Source organism: Haemaphysalis longicornis, unplaced genomic scaffold (genome assembly GCF_048455015.1).
Source record: "Haemaphysalis longicornis isolate Haplotype H1 unplaced genomic scaffold, Haemaphysalis longicornis Haplotype H1 scaffold_5, whole genome shotgun sequence".
In the NCBI taxonomy this organism is placed as follows: domain Eukaryota; kingdom Metazoa; phylum Arthropoda; class Arachnida; order Ixodida; family Ixodidae; genus Haemaphysalis; species Haemaphysalis longicornis.
In genome coordinates this window covers 77739250-77761354 of record NW_027526385.1, presented here as the reverse complement: position 1 = coordinate 77761354, position 22105 = coordinate 77739250, and the positions used below count along the sequence as shown (strand labels likewise).

At 47.0% G+C, this 22105-nt stretch overlaps 1 protein-coding gene across 1 annotated transcript; it reads left to right on the top strand.

The window, feature by feature from the left end:
• The first annotated feature begins 16366 nt into the window (after positions 1-16366).
• Positions 16367-22105, top strand: Crc (bZIP transcription factor crc). Its single transcript, XM_077670776.1, has 3 exons — positions 16367-16506; positions 19814-20032; positions 20953-22105. Exons 2-3 carry the CDS (start codon positions 19942-19944, stop codon positions 21957-21959), a joined length of 1098 nt encoding a protein of 365 aa, XP_077526902.1. The 5' UTR covers positions 16367-16506; positions 19814-19941; the 3' UTR covers positions 21960-22105.

Here is a 22105-nt window from a genome sequence, read left to right as displayed (position 1 = left end):
GAAAATATGAAGAGTAAAATAATCGAAAGGTCTGGTCTATTACACGGAGATTACTCATCAGCAGATGATACAGCGGCGATGCCATCTGCACGAGGAATGTTAGAGCACAGCGACACAACATCAAGGGTAAATAGCAAGCAGTTATCAGAAATTTCAACTTTGACAACAGCTATTCTTTGCCGGTAGCTATTAAATCATCGCACTCTCAATGCACGTTTTCCGGGTGTTTGAAAACTTATTTACTCGATATGTACTAAACAATTCCTGCTTATTCCTGTTCTTTGTTGTCGAAGATAAGCCTTAAGTACAAGAACGGCCCTAAAAGGAACGGTAAGAGACAAGTCTTTAATCGAAACGTTTATGAGGGACCCAAAATTCTTCAAATGTGCTCTCAAATAGCCTTAACAGCCATTGTGCTCAGAAACAAAAAATTTTGCCGAATCAAAGTTCCCAGCCGCCGCCCCTCAGACTGGAATTTTGCCTAATTTGTAGTAATCGTCGCTCTGCAGAGCTTGGGCCCCCTGAGAGGAGTAATTTGGCCACCAAGACGCCTGGTGGGATCTTTAACGTGCACTGAGGACTGCCAGTACACGGGCGTGTAAGCATTCACCACCACCACGTGAATGCTACCCTTTCCGCAGAGCGCGGTTGGCCCGCGATGTCGGGCAGCCGCCAGCACCGACATGCCCAGCCGCTGCACACGCCTCGCAGAGACTGAGCCCCTGCGGAAGGGGGAGGGCATCCCCTGGGAGAGGAGGACATGAGGCCTGGTAACGGCCCAGGTCCGGTCCTCCTGTTCTCCAGCTGGCGGAGGGGGCGGCCACCATAGGCGGAGCTGTGTTCTCCACCAGGTGGCGCTTACGGACGCGCCCCTCTCCGCTGTGACGTTATAGCGGTTTCCCGCCTGTCACAGGGATGCCCTCAGTAGGGAACTGTTTTAGGTGCCTTATCAAGTTAGCGAACACACTGTGGAGGAGTGACAGGAACACGAAGCTCTAGCAAAGCATTGTGGGATGCAGGACCTAACGTGTGCAGTGCTGTTCCCGTTGGGTCACAAGTTTTACATATTTAAATGAGTCTACAACCATACCACCGCCTCTACAAGTGATGTTACAAAAATTTAAGCCTTGGTTACTGGATAGTTGGTAATGTTTTCTCAAAGAACAATTACTGCGTCGCTGAAATACGAGAGACAGGAGGGTGCCAAAAACCTGCCGAAAACTACTAAATGCAGCACTCACCTTTTACCATAAGCTGCCACCAACGCTTGAATAAACAAACTGCGTCGCTTGGGCTGAACTGGTACCGCTGTCACAAGTTGTAGGACCAAACAAAGCCCACGGCCTAAAAATATTCGCAGAAACTTTGAAAATCGTCTTTTAATACGTAACAATTTATGTGCTATGAATTAATGTAACACACGACAAAGATCCCCGTGGCAAAATCCCAGCACTTTAGCCATAAAATCAGTGTTCAGCCAGTTACATGTGCCTTCTAAGTACCTTCGTCTTATAGAGGAGAACCGTTGGCACGACAAGAAGAAATGGTCGATTGTTTATGGTTCGTTGCAGAATGCGCATAGCGGCAACGGAGCCGGATTACAGCGGTGTAAGTAAAAATTTAAATTTGGCACGCGACAGCGAAAGCTTGTGAGGGTGACTTTGCAAGCTCGCGACTGGCTTATGCTGCACTTCCGTGAGTACCAAAGGTCCCCGAGCTCCGAGTCTTCGTAAACAGAATCAGGCATAGTTCCAGGTAATAGGCACAGCCTACGAAAGCGAGCCGAAGTGAGGAGACTAATGGGTGGCAAAATCTCCACTGCTGGACCGCCCAATGCCATTCCCGCCAGGGCATCCGCCGATTCATTAAGCCAGATACCTGCATGCCCAGGCACCCAAACCAAACGAAGTTTTCGGTGGGAGGAAGGCGAGCTCGACGTAGGGGGGATGAGGTTGTGGAACTAAGTGCAGAAAAAACGGCAAATGAATCCGGGAGAATTATTGTCTCTTGTGTAGAAGAGCCAAGCTTACGAAGGGCCAAGACTATTGCGAGAAATTCTGCGTGGAAAGAAGTAAGAAAGTTTGGTAACCGGGGGAAAAAAGCCCAATCTAGACCGGGGGAAAAAATACCCACGCCTTCCTTCTCCTTCCGAACAGAGGCATCAATAATGGCGTGGGAAGAGAAACCGTTCAGATGATCCTGTAGGAGGCCTGTCAAAAGATTCAGAGGGACTAATTTAGACTTAGAGGGTGAAAATTTCATCAAACGAGATATCTAAGGACGAGACTCCATCAAGTACGGAAGCCGACAAGAGGGCCACATTTAAAGGGTCAAGTAGGGACTGTACGAAGTCCACCTGTGGTTGTTTGAACCGCGGCCATGGACAACCGAAGGACAACGAAGGACCTGTAACGAAGGCTGTTTGCGGCCTAGATATGGGCGATTCCATAACACGTAACTGTGCATCTACGCTGCACGAGGGCATGCATGCGGGACTAATTGACGAATTCGGGCTTCCATGTGTAAAACGTTGAGTGGCACATAACCAGGAAGACCCTGACATAACCTTAGAGCTTGTCTTTCGAGAATTATCAATGGGCGAAGTTTTTACAACCAAATGCTAGAATTGGCCGGACAAGGTTCTGAGGGCAGGTGTCAAGACGACGACGAGGAGGACCCACACGCGCGCCTCCATGACTCTTCGTCTTGACACTGGGTTGGGAGTTGTCCACGAAGTGGGCATACTCCGATGAGGGATATTGCCCGTGGAAAGGAGGGTTAAACTAGGGTGACCAAACTAGGGGCCGAAAGAGGAGACACAATTCAATAGAGAGTTATAGCAGATCGGAAAAACGGATCCGGTACGGTAACGTCTACCGTGTGGACGCCACCGCGCATGCGCAGAACCCTACCGTATACCGGAGCGACTTGGCTGCGCGGTACCGAGACATACCGTGTCCGTCGTTCGGAAGCGGGCGGCCGCTTTGGAAGAGTTTAGTACACGTACGATTGGCTCACGCCTAGTCGAACGGATTGTAAATATGAGATCGTTTAAGAAAAATGAGGTTGCAACAAGTGAAATCCACACGATTCTGACAGCTCGAGGAGCAAGCGAAACACGGTCCCGGCCCAACTGCCGTGGCTTGTGTCGTCGAACGACGCATGTCCGATAGCTTCTTTTAGGTTAAATAAAGGCGATGCGGCTACTTAACTAGTATTAACAGCAACATGGGACCCGTCTACAAATCGGCGAGTGAGGAACAGGCGGTATCAGTGCGAGGGACTCTCAAATACAACGAAAAACTAGAAACAGCCAGCCGTGTGTACTGATCTTGACCTACTGGCGCCATTTATTGAAATGGCGTAGAGTTAAAATGTCGCTCCATGTTCACGCAGTCGCAGTTCGAATCTCTGTAGGGGCGTTGGATGGTTTTTTTTTTTTTTTTTCTCTAATACTGTCTTTAGCGCTTTTGAGAACAGAAAACTAATATTTCAGCACAGGAAGCGCCACAGACTCACGAAAAATTGCCAAACGACGTACAACACAAGTCGCTCCCAGTCACGGTAGCATGGCCGGTAGTTACGGTCTGCTATAACTCTAAAAACGAGCCTTCCCGGTACGGTCCCGTAGCGGCTACCGTGTACCGTACCGGAACCGTTTTTCCGATCTGCTATAACTCTCTAATGTCTTTCTCACATCCGTACGGAAAGACAGAAAGAGTGATTTTAATAAATATAGAGTAAGCGCAGACAGGTCGGCTTGATCATAGAGGCCCCGGCCTGCTACTCTGTGTGATGGAACGGAACGGGGGAAAAGAGGGTTGTTCGAAAGTGACACGTATGATGATAATCGGGTTGAGGTGAGAGTATAACCGCATGCAAATACTGCCTATACCGTATACAGTACATGTTCAACAGTTACCACGGAAAGGGCTGAGCTACAACATGGCTGCCAAACCGCTGCTTTTCAAAAATGCCAGAACAGTGCCTTGAACTCCTTGTTTGAACGCCACGTGTCTGGCTGAATTCCCAGAAGGCCATTCTCAGGCAATATCCGATTGCCTAGCCCAACGACGTGGCTAACTCTCCGCGCAGGTGCATGAAGGCAGGACAGTTGCAGAGAACCTGGGTTGAATGGCCTCTGGAATATCACACATCCGTATGGGCAGTGTGGTTACGTTACGCTGGAAACAGCGCAAAGTAATCACGGGCGAGTGCGCATGCGCAAAGCGCAGGCCAGCAGCAGACAGCCGTAATTGGCTGCAGCCCTCAAGGCACACTTGGCTGCTTCCGGTCGGCGTTCGCCACCGGCCACCCGATATCTAGCGTGGATATCTCACCGGCCGAGGGCCGCTTCTTTTAAGTGCGAATGCACTTCTTAAGCGAGCCTGAATCGTCCGCCGCCGTCCGCATAGCAACAGCTGCGGGTGCGCGCGCTCCTCGTCTTCCTTGGCAACGGGGGGAGATGGGCGCGCGCTGCCTGGCCGCTGACATGGCGCATACCCACGCGGGGGATTGGCCAGGAATCTCCTCGTCTTCCTTGGCAACGGGGGGAGATGGGCGCGCGCTGCCTGGCCGCTGACATGGCACATACCCACGTGGGGGATTGGCCAGGAATCGGGCGTGAGAAGGGCTAATGCACCCGCTTAAAGGAGTACTGACACGAAATTTCAAAGCTGAGATCCGCTCTAGCAATCAAGTACAACGACAACACAAATAGGTGTCTGTGAATAAATGCATCTTTCTTTCTTTGTAGTTGTGTGTGTGTGTGTGATTTCTCTTTCGCGAACATTACCGAACCGCGCAAATTCAACTCCTGCATTCGCACTTTCACATTCTTCCCCTCGGGGAAATGCGGGGAATTTTTTCGTCTTTCGTAGGGCAAGCTACACTGCGCTACCTCGGGCAGCCTTCGTGGGGTGACCAGTTTCGCGCTTGAGCGCCAGAGTTCAAACCACGTCCCCTTCAGCAAGCGCCCCGCAACGAAGCAGCGGCCCGGTAACGGGGAGAGACAGGAGAGAGGTAGGCGAGGAGAGAATAAAGAGACGTGCGCGAAATCCGTGCGTGGGACGTGGCGGAGGAAGGCGAGGAGGCCGCCGCCGCAGCGATAAGCGCGCGCGCCATGAAGGAAGGCCAGGAGGTCACGTGCGTCGCAGAACCGTGTGCGATAGAGGAAGACGAACATCCAGCTGTGGTCCCTCTTACAGCGGCGAGGCTTAAACAACGCCGTGAGGCGAAAAAGAGGAAACAAGCTACTGTTCCGTACAGCTTCGCTTCCGTCAAGTTTGACGCATTAGTGTGAGCTTCCTTCATTTTTTTTAACGGCGATGGCCGAGAGGCAGCCGCCGGGCGTCGTATATTGCCGCTGTTTCGCCGGATTGAGTTTAAAATGAACAAACAAAGCGGCATGAAGTAAGAAAAAAAGCCAGGATCGAGGCTGACAAGAACTGGGCCGCAAAAGTGCCGAAGGCCCGGGGTACTTTTTGTACGAAAAACCCGCGGAGGCGGCGGCTATAAAAGAACGGGGGCCTAGTCCCAAAGCTTTTATTTATACGCAAACTTAGTGCTGGCTGCCCGCAGTGGTACCATTCCTCAAATGAGGCCGAAATAGTCCGTCCGTCCGTCTGTCTGTCTGTCTGTCTGTCTGTCCGACCGACCGACCAACCGACTGACTATTGCCCAGCTTCTGCCGGGATGAGAGAATTAAAGTTTCTGAAATACACTGCTGGCCGTCCGTGTCGTACAGACTCAATAACGCGGGTTTTCTGAAACCTCACAAAAAAAGCATAGACGCATAATAACCAATAAATGATTTTTTTTAAGTTCTTAAATCGATCAAATTGCTTTCTGCGCCAAAAGATTACTAATATGAACGGTGATAAACGGAATTGAGGATGTTGCCCTAACCAACCTCAAACTGGGCGAATGAATATCTGTAATTCTCGAAATCTGGAACGCGCTAGATTGCCCTGCCGAGTGACTTATCTTCCAGCCTTAACTCCTGGGGCTAGAGGCTTGAAAATTGAGCAGTGCGTTCCCTCCGTGATAGAGACCCGTGTAAGCAGCGTTTTTTTTTATTTAATTACAGCCATTTCCGGCTAAGAGACAGAGTTAGATATGTCTCTCAACACATTCATCTCAGCTTTTTTAAAGTTATCGAATCGGTTCCTGTCTCTGATGATTACTTACACAAATACTCGAAATAAGTACAAGATTTTCCACTGATCAAACCTCAGATTGGCAATCTGGCGATCCTAGCAACCTGAGAGAAAATAACTACGAACGGGTAGCCATGAGGGGCACCAAAAACACTGCAGTGATTCTAACGCATTGAACCAAATTATTACATCGGTCTTTTTTCGCGTTACTGCGCGTTATATGCGAAAATACGGGTGACGCCGTTTGAAAGTGCTTGGGAAACAAAATTGAACTTTCGCGATTTTGGCATACACCCAAAGCCAGCGCCATTATATCGCAAAGAACTCGTTTCATATATTTCGCTGTCATCGGGGACCATGTATACCCAATGCCACCCTCGGTGACCTCATAGCCGTCTCATAAGTATTAAATAAACACCCGTACTCGCCTGAACCCTGAGTGGGTTATAATTTATTTGCCCTCGCTAAAGGAACCCTTGAGTGCACAAAAATATTCGCCTCTATCGGTAGATTACAGTACCGTAAATGCAAATATGCCACTCGCTGAAACAGCAACTGCTTATTAAAGCCAAAAACATGCCATAAGTGTGAAAACAGGCACCACCGCCTTATACGTATCCCACACCACGACAATTGTGGCGTCAAAAATCCTAAGTGGTAAAACGAGATAACGTGGTGGAGCTTGTGCAAGAAGTTTCATGAAAAAAAAAGGAAAGCAAGTATGTGTAAATGTGGAAAAATGAATCCGGGAACTCCTTCTGAACACATTAGTTTCAAGAAGGCGCGAGTTTAGCTCTTAAGCATTATTAAGCAGCTTCTTTTACTACAACTGCTGCTCGTTAGATTCAGTTTCAGTTAAATAGGCCCAATGCCTTGCATGTGATGATGATGATGTTTATTAAAGGATGTACCTAGCCTTGCGTGGTATGCCGGCAATTGCTCCCCCGATAAACACCTTCTTGCCGCTATGCGCGGAAAATCACCAGGAGTCACATGTGCCCCTTAAAAACCCGAGGATCAGGCGCAAGATGTCTCTCCTGGTGATCCAATGGCCTATAGGAAAAATGATATCATCAAATTTAAAAGGTTAAGTCTCCTGCCACGCGCGTGGCACGAGCTGCGCCCCCCTGGTAACGGCTGCTGCCACGCAGAAGTGACGTCAAGCTAAAATAATCACGTGACTTCCTGTCGTTCACGTCTTGTTCACGTCGTTCACGTCTTGTGTACCGATGTTCTTCGCCCGTGGTTCGAATGGCAGGCCTGACGCATCGTTACGTCCTTATCTCCCTGTACAGCGGCTGCCTCGGGGCGCTTTTTTCTTGTTGGGAGGTGTGCTTGTAATTATTTAGATTGGGTATTTTTTGTGAACTTGCTGTTGCACGTCTTGGTAAGCCTAACGCATTGTTTTCTGCACGCTGCTTCGCCCCGCTTTTTACATGCCCCTAGAACTGTAGTGTTGTCGTTTAATATTTTGTAAGCTTCACGTTGTCTTGCAGTTCGCGTGCTATCGGCTTTACGCGCCAGCATTCGTTGTCTACTTGTGCCTCGCTTCTTCCATGCCAAGCCTTGTGTTCTAATTCTAGAGTGGTGGCTCAATTATAAAACGTGGGGATCAGTATTTTCCATCGCGTCGCGCCGTGGGTGATGACATGCCAACGCGAGCGACGTAGTGTCAGCGTGTGCACGAATCGAGTGTCGTCTGGTAGCGCACGGCATCATCGAACGCAATCCGACCTCGCATGTAGCTTCTGCAATTTTTCCCCCGGGGCAGTAGTACTATCGCCGAGAAATGTATCCTGACTATTCCGCAGAAACTATCTGTGCACGCGGCGCTGCAGAATCCGTGCAGGGAGCGCAGCTTCACTTCCGTGGGTGGAGCCCAACTGCCCGTCCAAAGATATCTACTCAAGATACCACTGAAACCATTCGCTGACTGGCTGGCTTCTTGTGCAAGGAGGCTCAAGCTCCAACTGTGCAAGCATGGGAGAAGTGCAGCCGATAAGATCGCCGTGTGAGCCAAGTTTGGAACTTCTGCTAGTAGTCCTTTAAAAGTATGGTGTGTATAAGGTTAACAAGTGACAGTTCAGTTATTGTTCATCTTTGCGCAGATTTGTTGCTCTTTCAACTTAGAAAGCCTTAATGAAATGATAGGCAAGGCTTAAAATTACTGCTTGGCTTTTATTTCCTTTTCCTTCGCTCCAGTACCTTTCGCCTCCTCTAACCTGGTTAGGCAACAAAACTGCCTCCTGCATCTGCTTTGAGTATGTATTTTGATAGGCTCGTTCCTTCTTTACTCTTGTGTTTGGCTTGGTTGGAATTGAACATAACCAGCCACAATACTTTCATTCACTCTCAGCAGGATGGGCTAATGATGATGAGAACTTATCTCGGAGGCTTGCAGTCTATGCACAAATTCCAAGTGGCCCATCCCAAGCACTCTGCGGAATTCAACTTGACACTAATGCTTGTATTCGCAACTGGTGAAGCGTGCTTAAGCGTATACTGTCCAAGCCTTTGGGGTAGTGAACAGGAAGAGTTTCCAATTGTGAGGGGACGTTTCACATTCTATTGTTTTTTAACTCTGCACTGTGTAAACTGTTTTGGAAAATTGCTCAAGTGAATTTACTTAGTGGTAAGGGGCATTATAAAATGTCCCATATTTCGTTCACAATGATGCAAGTCTCGTCATAAGCCAGCTGCTAGAAAACACATTCACGGGTTGTGTGTTGTGTGCCCATTAGCTGTTTCTTTTTCTTCCACAAAACGGGCACTTAAACAATCCTTTAAGCCAACAGGCTTAAAAAATGGTTTATCAAGTACAACTTCAGGATAATGGTTGGTGTCGAGCGTGACATTGCCCACTCCCAAGAGTACTTCTTAATACCTTGTGCAAGAACTGGAGCCAAGGCCACGTGCGTGGATGTGAATGTCTGTCGGTGTTTGTGAAAGTTGCAGTACAGCTGGAAGGTGTATGAGTCATGGGTGGCTTTAACAATAAAATGACTGCTGAACGTACTTTTGCTCTGGTATCAATGAGCAGCATGTAAGCATTGATAAGTGCTTCACTGTTGACGTTTTTGTTACACAAAAGCAGGCCATGTTAAGGCCCCCTGGCAAATATTCATGAAAAACACTGGACCAAAAAGCTGCCAACACATGGAAACAATGTTGATCACGGCACCTTTCCTAGTACTACAGTACCATTTATCAGTGCTGTGTTTTTTTCCCCCCAACTAGTAAACTATCCCAGCGCTGCACCTTAAGCCAGAAATCAAACACTTGCTTGTCAATGACAAGTGATCTGCCAAACTTCCGTGTCTATGCAAAAAGTGAGTAGCTCCACTTTCTGTGCACTGTTTGCTGTGAAGCTCCATTTCTAAACAAAATACCGGGGTTCTTCTGGAAGATGCACAGCATTAAAACCTCAACAAAAAAGGGATAAGCAAGCGATACTTTCTTGCACTACACTAGAGTCCTGCGGGAAAGCCAAACCAGCAAGTGATCTTTTTCTACAAAGCACTGCAGAGGAGCCAAGAAAAAGATTCCTTTTTGCGGACACCAAAGCTACGCTGGAAAGCCAAAATGTGTGGTGTCTGTTACTGCAGATTAGCTGCAAGACGGGCATGTTCACGCAAAGATTTATGAACCAGGCTGGCGGGGTAACAAAATCATTGAATGAGGTTACAACAAAATGTGTTATGAAAAATGATATAATACTGTTTGCTATAAATAGCAATTAAAGGTATAAAATGGTTTTGACACCAATTAAATGGCCTGTTGGAAATCATTGGCAAAACCTAAAGAGCAACATTTCATACAGCTGCAAATGTGAAATAGCAAAGCGTGGTTGGGGCCTGAATTCAGCAGGCATGCTCCAGCTGAGAATGTATAATTGCAGGGCAAAACAATTATAAAGGCCTAGGGAAAAGGTGAGCTTAGTTGAGTTACCACCAAGGTATTTGGTAGAGAGAATAGTTACAAAAATAAAGAAGCAACATGGGAAGCTTTACTTTCCCTGATTTAAGTTTATCAGCACTGAGCTTCATGTTCTGCATGTCCCATTGAAGAATGTTACATCTGCATGCACTCGGCACATCACATTTTACGGTATAACACAGTTTACTTCGAACATAGGTAAATAAGAGAATATTGCATAAGCAGTTCATTTATACGTGAAATAGAAACAGCAGTGTTTTTAAAACGAAGCCCGTAAGTGTGCTGAATGAAAGGTACCAATGATGAGTTTATGTTGTCACTAATAACAAATTTCAACGACCTTGTCAGAAACAAACCCCTTCCATGGAGGGACTTTGTGTAATCATAAGATTTTTTTTATAAAAGGTTGTAAATGCCCTGTAAATGTATGTCAAAAGGTATTTTAACGCCCTAGTCGTGGCCTGTGAGTCATCGGCGCTTTTTTCTGGTGTTTAGATGATCAAGGGCTGTTGTACGGGATCCACCTTCTCTTCTCACTTTGGTCACCATTTTCTTAGTCACTGCATTCATGTGCTTGGTCAGGGAGCTAGCAAGTGAGGACGAAAGTCGGCACCAACTATCAGCCGAGTTCCTTCAGGCTGGGACAATTGCTGGAGAGGCTAAACAATGTTTTTAAAATCCCTAACTGAAAGCTTTCACTTTTTGTTTTGTTAAAGAACATTTAGGCAACCCTTCAAGAACTGTCCGAAATTAAAAAATGCCTATTGTGCTCGTTAAATAGTTAATCTACGCAGAGTGAACGATGGCATAAGATCTATTGATGCGAACCTACCCTTTGAAACTGCTTAATATTTAGCAGAGACTCACTCTATTCATTAGCTGTTTTATGGCACTGTGTGGGTGGGCTACTGGTTTCCACCTACGGAGCCTGTGGGCCGTGCTAGTTTCCAGTCCTCCTGTCAAATGTTTTTGGGGACTAGCACTACCCTGCAGTGTGCGAGCCATGGATTCCTTGGGTTGGCCATGGGAAATTCTAGTGAATCGTTACAAGCCACCAAAGAAAGTGAGCATTTGTTTATCGACCACTGTTTTGTGGCCACGAAAAGTTTCATTCATTAAAAAGACTAACAAATGACATCAATTTTATTGCAAACTTCAAACAAATAATTGGTATTACAGAAAATGTGTAAAGCAGCTGGAGCTCCATAGCCACTTTCCAGCTATTTCTCCATGCCATCACAGAATTTTGTTTGTGTGACTAACAGATACCGACCTATTCCATTGCAAAGAAACATAACTGGGCGATTGCAGTGGGGCCTCTAGTTCCGTTTGATCATATCACTTGAGTGTTTACGTACAGTTAACATACTGATGACTGTGTTTATAGTGCATGCACATATAACATCAATGTAGTTTGAAATTTGGATCTTTTTCACCATTTCTTTTTGTTAAATTCGCCCCATGACAGCCTTGACGTTTGCCTATCAATTACATTTGCAGCATGCTCGCTGCTTATACCTGTTTACACAAACAATCCGTAGATGCTTTCACGTACCAGGCACATCTGAAGATTCTCTTTGACGTTGCTTATTGAGCCTGTGCAGAACCCATAGGTTTTCATATGCTGGAGTGCATGTATGTGTATTAGATATGATGGCCGGCCAAGTGTACACCCTTGATATTACCGTCTGTACAGAGAGACTTATCTGACCCTATCGTCTGGGTGTCCTGAATTAACTTCCTTTGCATGAGGGACTCAGTCAAGTCTGGCCAACATAGCGTACACCACGGTACAGTGAGACGTGAAAGTTATACCAGTGCAGTAGCTATGAGATGAAGCGCCTAGCTAGTCTACCTTTTGAAGGTCGCAGGTCCTAAACTGTCGTAGAATCATGTATTCTACTACGAAATCTTTGGTTTCTACTAGGAAATCTTTTTAAGCGCTGAATATCACGCAATTATGATGCTTGTGGCGCATGCTCACAAGACTTTTCTGCTCATAAAACGAATCCTGGGTGTAAAACAAGTTTTAAGCTGAAATTTCGCCCACTAGAAAATAAGAACTTCCCGATTTTCCTAAGTTTTCCTTGCTAATATTTCAGAAGAGGAGATCTACTGTAGTGGTACGTACGCGGTACATGTGTGGGGACACCAAAGATTACATTTCCTATTCTTGGCGCAATTGTCTGTAACTGTAACGCGCACATGTGCCTAGTAAAAAAACAGTTACCGCCACTACCCTTCGTCCTCGGCACTGTACATTCCGATTATCTTTTGGCGCTGCATTTCGAGAACACACACCGCGATTTCAGGTCGCCCATTTAAGCATTCTGAACTTGCCGTGGTGCAAACTGTTGATAGCAGATGCCGCCGCGCCGACATGCGTCGGAAGGTTCACAGAATAACGCTCGGACGGTGTCTTTTCTTGTGTGGAACGCAGCTTGTTCGAACGGGGCCAGTCGGATGTGCGATGTCGTCTCACGTACGCTGAAACTGTACGTAGGTACCATCGGCGTACACCAAGCATAACCAAGCGGTAACAGGTCAACATTACTCGAGAGCGGCTATTTTGCTGCGGTCTGGAAAGGCTGGCTGGGTCCCCACGCAATACATAATCACAAGCAACTTTCTCACGTTTTCACATAGTGCTTCTAACAATATGAACTCCGGTTTATCTACGTTGTCGGCCCGAGAAAATCGGAGCTTCGTCACGCTATAGTGCCTGGAATATAGCACTGTAGTCACGCTTTCGGATACGCGACTCCATGTACGCGATACGGCAGCTGGCAGCAGCAGCAGCATCGCCGGCTGCTCCCGCAAGAACAAAAATTGTTTGTTTAGAAAAGTTTTAGCAGTTTAATGGTGCGTTATTTTGTACTACAAATAAAAAAATGCGTATTTCGGACTACACTACACAAAATAATGGCAATTATTAGTGTTGTGACGTCTTCATGACGTCATTATGACATCACGCGTGGCAGCAGCCGTTGCCAGGGGGGCGTGGCTCGTGCCACGCGCGTGGCAGAAGACGCTGCCAATTTAAAAATCATCAATACAGAACACTTCAGATCTTTGTGGCGATTACAACGCCAACCTTGTGTTACCAAAGGAATGAATAGGACAGAGGCATCCTTATTGTTCCGCTACCGGACCAACTCAGCGCGGACACCAGCGTCGCTTCATGAGATGAACCTTATCACCTCACCGCTGTGCGCAACGTGTTGTGTAACAGGTGACATCGGACATTTTCTTATGGACTGCCCAGAGCATGCGACGGGCAGGTTAACTTTGTTTAAAGGAGCCATGAAGAGAAAACACAAGTTTGGTTCATTGAAAAGATTGCCTCGTTAGAATCATACTGACACAACTTTTAACGTAAACTTCGCTCAAATAAGCTACATATCTAGGGAAAAAAGGAATGGCCATGCGACCCACCAGCTCATTTTCCGCAACAGAACCTATGATGTCATTCGAGTCAGTTTTGCGATTGGCGGAGGCCGGCACAAGCGGACGCAAATTAGGTAGCGCTTAGAAGCTAGCCGAACGAGTGATTTGCGCTTAAATTTAGGGCAAATTTTTTACAAAGCAATAAGAATGATGGGACAAACAGTCAAAGTTACGAAAGCACATGTAAACATAGAAGTACTGATGCGTACTGCTGTTCGTACTGCGCAGCTCATGCTTGGTTTAGCTGCACAGCACTACGGGGCTTGGGGTTGTCTCAGATGCCACTGGCCGGTTGACGCAAGCAACGGTATCTTACGTGACCATATTTGTCGAGCGAGCAATGTTTCAGGAAACGATAATTTTCTCCCAGAACAAAAACAAGCCAGGTTTAAATACAGTCAAAAACAAACCAAAGGCTTGCCATGGTATGGTGGCGCCATCTAGGTTCTGGTAACGTAAAGAAACGCGGGGACGCACCAGCACCGCTGTACAGGGTGGAGACACCCTTTGAACGGTCCCGTGCCGCCGCAATTGGGCCAACGGGCTCAACGCGTTGTTCTTTTCGTTTCCCACGAGACCTAGCAACGCGAAACAGATAATATGATTCAAACTTCGCCAGTAAACCGCGTTGGGGCGATAATTTTTGCGCGGTTTTGACAGTGACTTGCTTCGGCGGCGAGCGAGCGACCCAAAATGGCGGTGCCACCAGCGTATACGTGTCTCTACCCTGTACGGCGGATGCGTGAAATAAGGTACTCTAGGCTGCAGAGCGGTCGGTTCCTGTGATGTCATTGCAGATCCCGAAACAAACGATTTAGCGGGAAAATCAATATTTTAACCTAAATTGATTAATTTCTCAGTGAATAATGCATCGTTTGCATCTGGACAAGCGCTGGGGGCACTACAAAACACGAAATCTTTCGAATAAAACAAACTTGCATTTTCTCTTCATGGCTCCTTAAAAACTTCGAAGGAGAGCCGCACCGCATGCCTCTTTGATTTGATTTGATTGTGGGGTTTAACGCGCCGACGCAACTCAGGCGATGAGGCGTGCCGTAGTGGAGGACTCCGGATTAATTTTGACCACCTGGGGATCTTTAACGTGCACCGAAATATCGAACACACGGGCGTTTTTGCTTTTCGCCTCCATCAGAAAAGCGGCCGCCGCAGCCGGGAATCGAACCCGCGACCTCGCATGCCTCTTTGGATGAATGTCTTGCATACTCTCAAAGGCCGTCAGAAGACTTACGCGAGTGAACGCGAAAGCTTTGACACTTTTCGCAGTTCAAGTTTATTTAGATGCGAAGACCAGTGGCAAAACCCAGAGATAAAAGGTGCAATCGGCTAAATTACGGGTCAGGCCACAGCCGCCTTGGTCAGGTAAATCGCGCGACTAGTTTCCACTTCTTCTGCGTCCCGCAAAAATGGAAAGAAAAAAAAGGGAGAGAAATGGCAGCCTTGATGATTCAATTTTAGAGAAATAAAGCGTCATGTACTGTTGAACAAAAGACGAAATAACATTGAATAGTGTGATCTTTTGGTTAAAACAAAATATTTTTTAGCCTTTGCTTCGCTCACATAACTTTCTTCATAGAAAAGTTGCGCCCACTGGAGGAGACAAATGTTAAGGTTACGGAAACATTGTTCGCAACTTTTGATGTTCTGGATCCCCTACAAGATCCCTCTTCACACTTTTTTGCGAATAATGCATATTCGCCACCGTTTACACTTGAAGCTGGTGCGGAAGTTTAATACACCTCATTCAAGTCACCCGAAATGCGTAATTTGCATCTTTTTTTGCGTTTTTCTACTTTCTACAGCCATTTTCGTTCTATTTGGTAATAAAAATTCATACTCAAAACATTTTCATCGCATTTTGTTTTATATCAATGGGTGTTGAATTTGGCGCCACTTAATTCTTCTACCGGTTCCGCTAGATAAGCTGCAACCTTTTACCCCTTGGTGGTGGATTGGAGTCGCAGCAAGCGTGGAGACAATATTGGCTGCTTGGATAGTCAAACGTGCCTTGAGGTTCCTACTGTTCGATTCCTATTCGTCCCTGCTATAAATCACAAGGAACATGAATACGGGCCCTCGAAGAAGACGGTGGTAGCGCTCAGCAGCTCACTCAGATATTTCGTCTAGCAACGTGAGTACATTCAATATGGCGGACATATGCTGACATCTATCCACCTCGAACAAGCTGTGTATGCGCTCTAGACGATTCGAAAGTCCGCTTGGGGCGCGATGGTGTGGAAGGCATGCGAACTGTAAACTACGAATATTGCGATCTTTGACTTCTGTGGTTTCAATAATAAAAGACACAGCATTCAATTGCATGGTTATATCTGCCAGCGGCTTGTATGGAAGCTCTAGGTTGCCTATGGCGTTGGGCGTTTGATGGCGGCAGAACAAAAAAATGTGGAGTTGTTTATTTCAAGCATTTATAATTAATGGCAATGGCAGCCTCAGCAGGCATTGCATTCATGCCTCTTAAGCCCCCACAAATGCTATACGCGAGAAAAAAGAAGTATTTGCGTTATTAGAATTACACTAAACGGCTGATGCAATACGCACTACCGTACGGACACACGTGTGCGGCTGGAGCCGGAGCACTGCCAAACTACTACCGTCGCCGCAACAGAAAATAAACCAGTATTCCCGGTTTTTTTATTCGCCAGAAATCAATGACCGCATACTATTTTTATAACTTAAAGCACATTTTAAGCATTAAAAAATAAGATGAACCCTTAATGACGTGCTTGTGACGGAAAATTAGGTAGCAAAATTGCGGATGATTCATCCCAAATGCGCGTGTCGCCGGACTACATTCTCATTCGCCCTCATGTCACGGACACAGCTAGATCGACATTTTTCTGCTCTCTGGGAACCACCAGTGTGATGGAATAGTTGCGCTTCACGGCTCGCACCGTAAGGTGCCGGCACCTTCAACCAGCAAGATGGAGTAAGTTTTTGTTCATCTTTCGTTTCGTCTGTGTGAATTAAGAGGTGGCGCGATGCGAAGCAGCCACCGCACGCAGCTACGTTTCCGGGTTCGTCCGCGCCATCGTTGTTATTGTATCGACACAAAACAAATGTCCTATCGTACTTTCTGTTCTAACTGAATTCTTAGAAATCGCTGGTGTGTCATGTGAGCGTGTATCTGTAGTAAATGAAGGCTACTGGTAGAATGACGAGACTGAAAGGTTAAGAGGCTACATTGCAGCGCATTGCATAATTCGCTTGATGACGCGGCAGGCGATTTGTCGAGTACTTATTAGAGCCAAAGGCAAGGTCAGGCTGCGTAATTCGATCCGTCTTGCTCGACGCGTGACATTCACGACAATCCGGAACCACTTTCGAGTTCGTTTACCTTGTCTGCCTTGCCCTCGATTTGGGCGGCCCTGACGTCGGCGGTGACGTCACCCAGACGTCATAAGTGTGCATATTCTCGTGTTACCAGTGCCATGCTGCCCCGAAGAGCAGTTTTCTTTTTCACGTGGGTTTGTCTGGCGCTTCCGGTCAGCAGGTGTTCGTGGAGTATCAGTTTGATAAAGCCCATTGTTTCAGGGGGGGCATTGCTGATAACCGTGTTTTCCTTGAAACCGAACTGCCTTTTTGGCGTCTACCTCTTGCCCCCTTTGAAGGGGCTCTCAAGCACTGCTCTGCATTTTATACCACTCAGACATTTCAAAAGCTATTGAATATACTTCCTTGAACTTGAACATCATGGTTGCACCACTGTGATGCAAGTCATCTACTACACAGACATTTAAAATTTGAGGTTATAGAATCCACTTTTCTTTAACAATGCTCTTTCCTTTGGCTCTTTCAACGTTTTCATGGTTGCTTAACTTGCAAATCTAGGCGTGTTGGTACACGATCAAAGAAAAACCAGCACAAAACCATCGTCAGAACAGTCCGTGTGGCCCTCTACTTGTACTTGTTTCCTTTTTTCCGCAAGTTTTCTTTGATCATGGTTGCTCTACTGCAACGCTGGTTATCTTGGTTGACGTTGGGAGTATTTTCCACACTTTCTCAAGTAGTGCCTTGAGTGGAGTCCCCAGATCGTTGAAACTTTTTATCATCATTATCGCTGCACCGATGAGATTATCATAATCTGTGCCCGTTATCACGTCAGCAGCTCTAGCTTGAGACACTTAGTCCTTCACACGTCAAATAGAAACACCACGGTATCCCCGGGATGTCGCGGCCCTTGGTCTCTCCTATTTTACATAGATGTCGTTGAGTTTGCCATGGTCTGCCGAATTGTGGATGCTGGCACACCACGACGATAGATCTGCAAAACTTTGGTCATGAAAAGACGCAGATTCTTTACAGATCTTTACAAGATTCTTTACAAGTGTCAGAAACAAAGCAGGCAGTCTTTTTTTTTTTTATTATTGCGCTGTATTTTTAAAAGGTAACAAAAAATGGGGCGTCACTGCCCTGAAGGTCACTGTATCACGTGCTCAACTCCTCCTGGGGTTTCGCTTGGGTAAGGAATAAGGAAAGAACAAGGTTACCTAAATATGAAAGTGTCATCCATGTGGTCACTATGACTTGTAGAGAATGGTGAGCAGCAGAGCCAATCCGTGAGCAGCAAAGCTGTCGAATTTCTTTAAGTGGCCGCATGAAAACCTGTTGCAGCTTTTATGGGCTTCTGGCACACACAAGAAATGTGTGTGGACACCGGAAATACGTTACTCAGTTTTGTGTGAATTGTTCGCTGAGCTGGTCGGAGCGCAACGCTGAAGCTGGGACTAAGCACTCGAGATAGAGAACTTCCTTTGTTTTTCTCTTTATAAAAATTAGTTACACTGCCTACGTGTGGTAGCCTTGTTGGTTTCCAGGCAGGACAGGACTGTTACTATCAGGAAAAGGTAGTAATAGTTGCAAACACCCATGTTTTAGAGGTTCGTCATTTTTAGTGTTGAAACAAACATTGGAAAGGAAACTTTGGGAGGCATCTCTAAAGCCTCACGGTTTTAGTGGGCTTTTGAAAAAAATTACTTACGAAATGGTTAGAGCTGCAGTCCACAAATATTAAGCACATTTCCTGAGGACATAATAGTACCCATCCTAATCCAAACTCCTGGAGTTTGAATGTAACAAGCGGAAGTTGCATTGGGGAGGAGCAGTGGATATTGCTAAAAGTAAAATAAGTAACAAGTAGAGACTAGCTAGTTGGGGAACATACATCATTGAAATTTAAGGGTGAACTAAAACAGGTGCAAGTGCCTTTGTCGTCCCCTTTTCTTGTCCCTGTTTTAATTCGCCCTTAAATTTCGATGATACTAAAATGACTTTAAAGCGCCCTGAGGGAGGAAAAGAGCGCAGGAGGCAGGCACGAAACAAATCTTACCAGATTTAAGCGAAACTACATTTCTTTCAAAGCTGCTACAACAGCTGTTGTGGGGGTAAGATAAAGGCCGTATTGTAGCTGTTGTAAATATTATGACCAGATGGCACTTGCAACGACCTCAGCACTGAGGAAGAGTGAATAGTTTTGTATCTTGTTTCAGCTTTTCTCTCTCTCTCTCTCTCTCTCTCTCTCTCTCTCTCTCTCTCTCTCTTTTACAAACATGGTGATTTGACTTCCATGGTCTAGATTAAGGAATATGGAAGTCAACTGCCCTTACAAATTTTTGTGTAGGAGCATCCAACAGACATTTGGTTCATGTTTTGTTTGTTCCACTGGGCGTCGAAATTTTCCTTTGCCATGGTTACTGACAGAAACAATTGCATGCCAATTTGATTTTGGTCCACTTGACGTTTGTACACGCATTGTCATGGAGCTGCGCGCTGGTAAGGGCGTCCCAATACTTAAGTTGTTTGTAAACAAAAACGGCATCACCGATGCAATGCAGTTGCTGCATATTTTGACGAAAAACAGCCCTTAAACGATCAGGAAAGAAGGAATTCACAATGTTAACACAACGGCTGCTTTAACGAGAACAAAATCTTTGTTGTCGTTGAGCACTTTTTCGTTTTTTTTTTTTTTGTCAAAATATGCAAGTCAACTAGCCAAATTTCAAACTGCAGTTGTAGATGGAAAATGAAAGCACTTAGTTGTTCCCACAATATGAATGTGCTTGTGCGTTTCACTTTGTGTGTGTGTGTGTGTGTGTGTGTGTGTGTGTGTGTGTGTGTGTGTGTGTGTGTGTGTGTGTGTGTGTTTCATAATGGACGTACCAGCACTGATGCTAGAGGCATTGACTTGGTATGCGCATGCTACGGGTGACTAACATTCCCCATGATGTCTATTGCAGGTTTTCAGGCTTTTACGCCTTGTTGCCTGCCTACACCCCGGCAAGTCAAAACGTTGACCAATCACCACAAGTCACCCGATTAGCACCCCAGACATCTCATTCAAAAGCAGGAGTCCAGACCGCACAGCATGGACGACCATTGGGACCTCGATTCGGTGATGGAGCTCTGCTGCTCCAAGCTCAGCCCCGAGCATGAGCTTTATGCATTCGAAGATGGAGGTACGTCTTTGCATGACGCCCTCGTTCAGCGAATCGGTGTTTTTTGGTGCAGCCTGTGGCTTCACTGCTTGCCACTAGCAATTGGTTCATTGATTTACTTCTGAACTTTCACTTCGGTTTATAACTGCAATGCTTGTCCAAAGTTGTGCTTCAATGAGAAAACAGGGATGTTTGTGCGTCAAGCGTGGCTTCCCAAATGTCTGTGACAGGGAAGTGGATACAGTCGGGCCTTGAGAAGTCAGTCTTGCATATGTCTAGTTTTGGGCTGTGGCTTTTGTTAAATTTTGAGATTGTGAGGTCTGAAGTGGGAAAGTTGAACAGGAGACAGGGAAGTGGATACAGTCAAGCCTCAGTCTCGATACAAGTCAGTCCTCAGTAGGTCGAGTGCCATAACTTTCGCGAATTTTTCAAACTGCGAGGTGTTAATTGTGAGTGCTTGACAAAAAAAGGTCGGAGTTTGTTAGCAGAAATGCCCAGCATTCATTGTGTATTGCACATTTACGCACTGTCAAGCTCTTGGTAGACTTCACTACTGCACAGGGGAAAGTCTGCCATGTGTTTAGTGTTGTGTGGGGGAGAGATGCAATTCATAGGGTATAGGTGTTGGTCATTTCGTCTGGATAAGCCTGTGACAGGACATCTCATTGTTACTTATGCTGAGCTGAGCAAATTCTTAAACATTTGGGGGGGGGGGGGGGGGTGGGGTGCACATACATGTGCTTGAAAAAGCGCAGTGGTTAAGGATGGTCCAGTGTTTTGGGCTAAGTATATCCTATTTGTAGGTAACCCAGTGAACTCAAAATCTTGAAGACATCACAAATTCGTTTCCTTTTAGCATTGATGTCATTGCAGCCTTCAATCGTTGCATCACTATTTTAGAGCGCACGTCGCTTGAACGCACTGTGCCACCTTCCTCGCAGGCAACCTAGACTGGCTGGACCAGAAGGTGGACCTGTCCGCCTGGGCCCAGCTGGACTTCCCCGATGACCTGCCCGCAGTGATGCTGGAGCCCAGCGACGTCCAGGCGGCGCCGCCTTTCCAGCCCAGCCTGCCCGCGTGTGGCGCTCCCAAGGCCGACAACTGGGAGTGCTACACCCCCTACTCCTCCCCTCCCCCCAGCACTCCCCCGACACCCAACGCCGTCGTCCCCAACGTCGACATCTTCATCAACTTCGAGAGCCCCGGCCACCAGGGAACCACCGACACTCCCACAAGCTCCTCTCGTCCCCCGACGCCCTACTACGTCTTGGGCGTCGGTTCGCCCCAAGGAGAGATCGGCGGGCCGGCATCCTACCTCGCACAGTGCAGCAGCCCGGCAGAGATTATCGAGTGCGCCGGGTCACCCGTCGTCGAGGAGGCGGTTGAAGAAGTCATCGCTGTTGCAGATCCTCTGAGCCAGTCCAGCAGCCGCGCTGCATCGCCGTTTGACAACACCGCAGACTCGCCCGTCAGCACTTGTCCGACGTATCTGGAAGACCCACTCCTCACACCATCAACAAGCTACTGCTCAGTCCCCTCGCCGGAAGATGTGAAGCCCGAGCTGCCGCTGTGCGGAAGCCCAGACCCTGAAGAGGACGATCCGATGGATGCGGACTTCGTGCCCGAGAACAACGGGTCCGATTCGGAGTCTGGGCCTGACGCAGCGTCGGCGAGCACGTCGTCTCGCGGCAGGAAGCGCACGGTTCGACGGCGTCGAAAGGTGGACAGAAACAGCCGCAAGGAGCGGAAGCGCCTTCAGAACAAGGACGCAGCGACGCGCTATCGGCAGAAGAAGAAGCAGCAGTTCAGTGTCGTTGAGCAAGAGCTGGAGGAGCTGAAGACGACAAATGTCAGCTTGCAGTCGGAGGCACAGCGGGTGCAGAATGAGATCTCTTATCTGAAGGGACTGATGAGAGAGCTGTTTCGAGCAAAGGGCCTGATTAAGTAAATTCGTGGAGTTGTTTAACAAACCACCCCCTCCCCAAAAAGGTCCGCAAAGCATCGGCACGCACAGTAGACCACGGCCACATGTAAAAATGCTGCACAGCAGATACAAAATGCCCTTGTTGCATCAGAATGTTACAGGACTTAAAA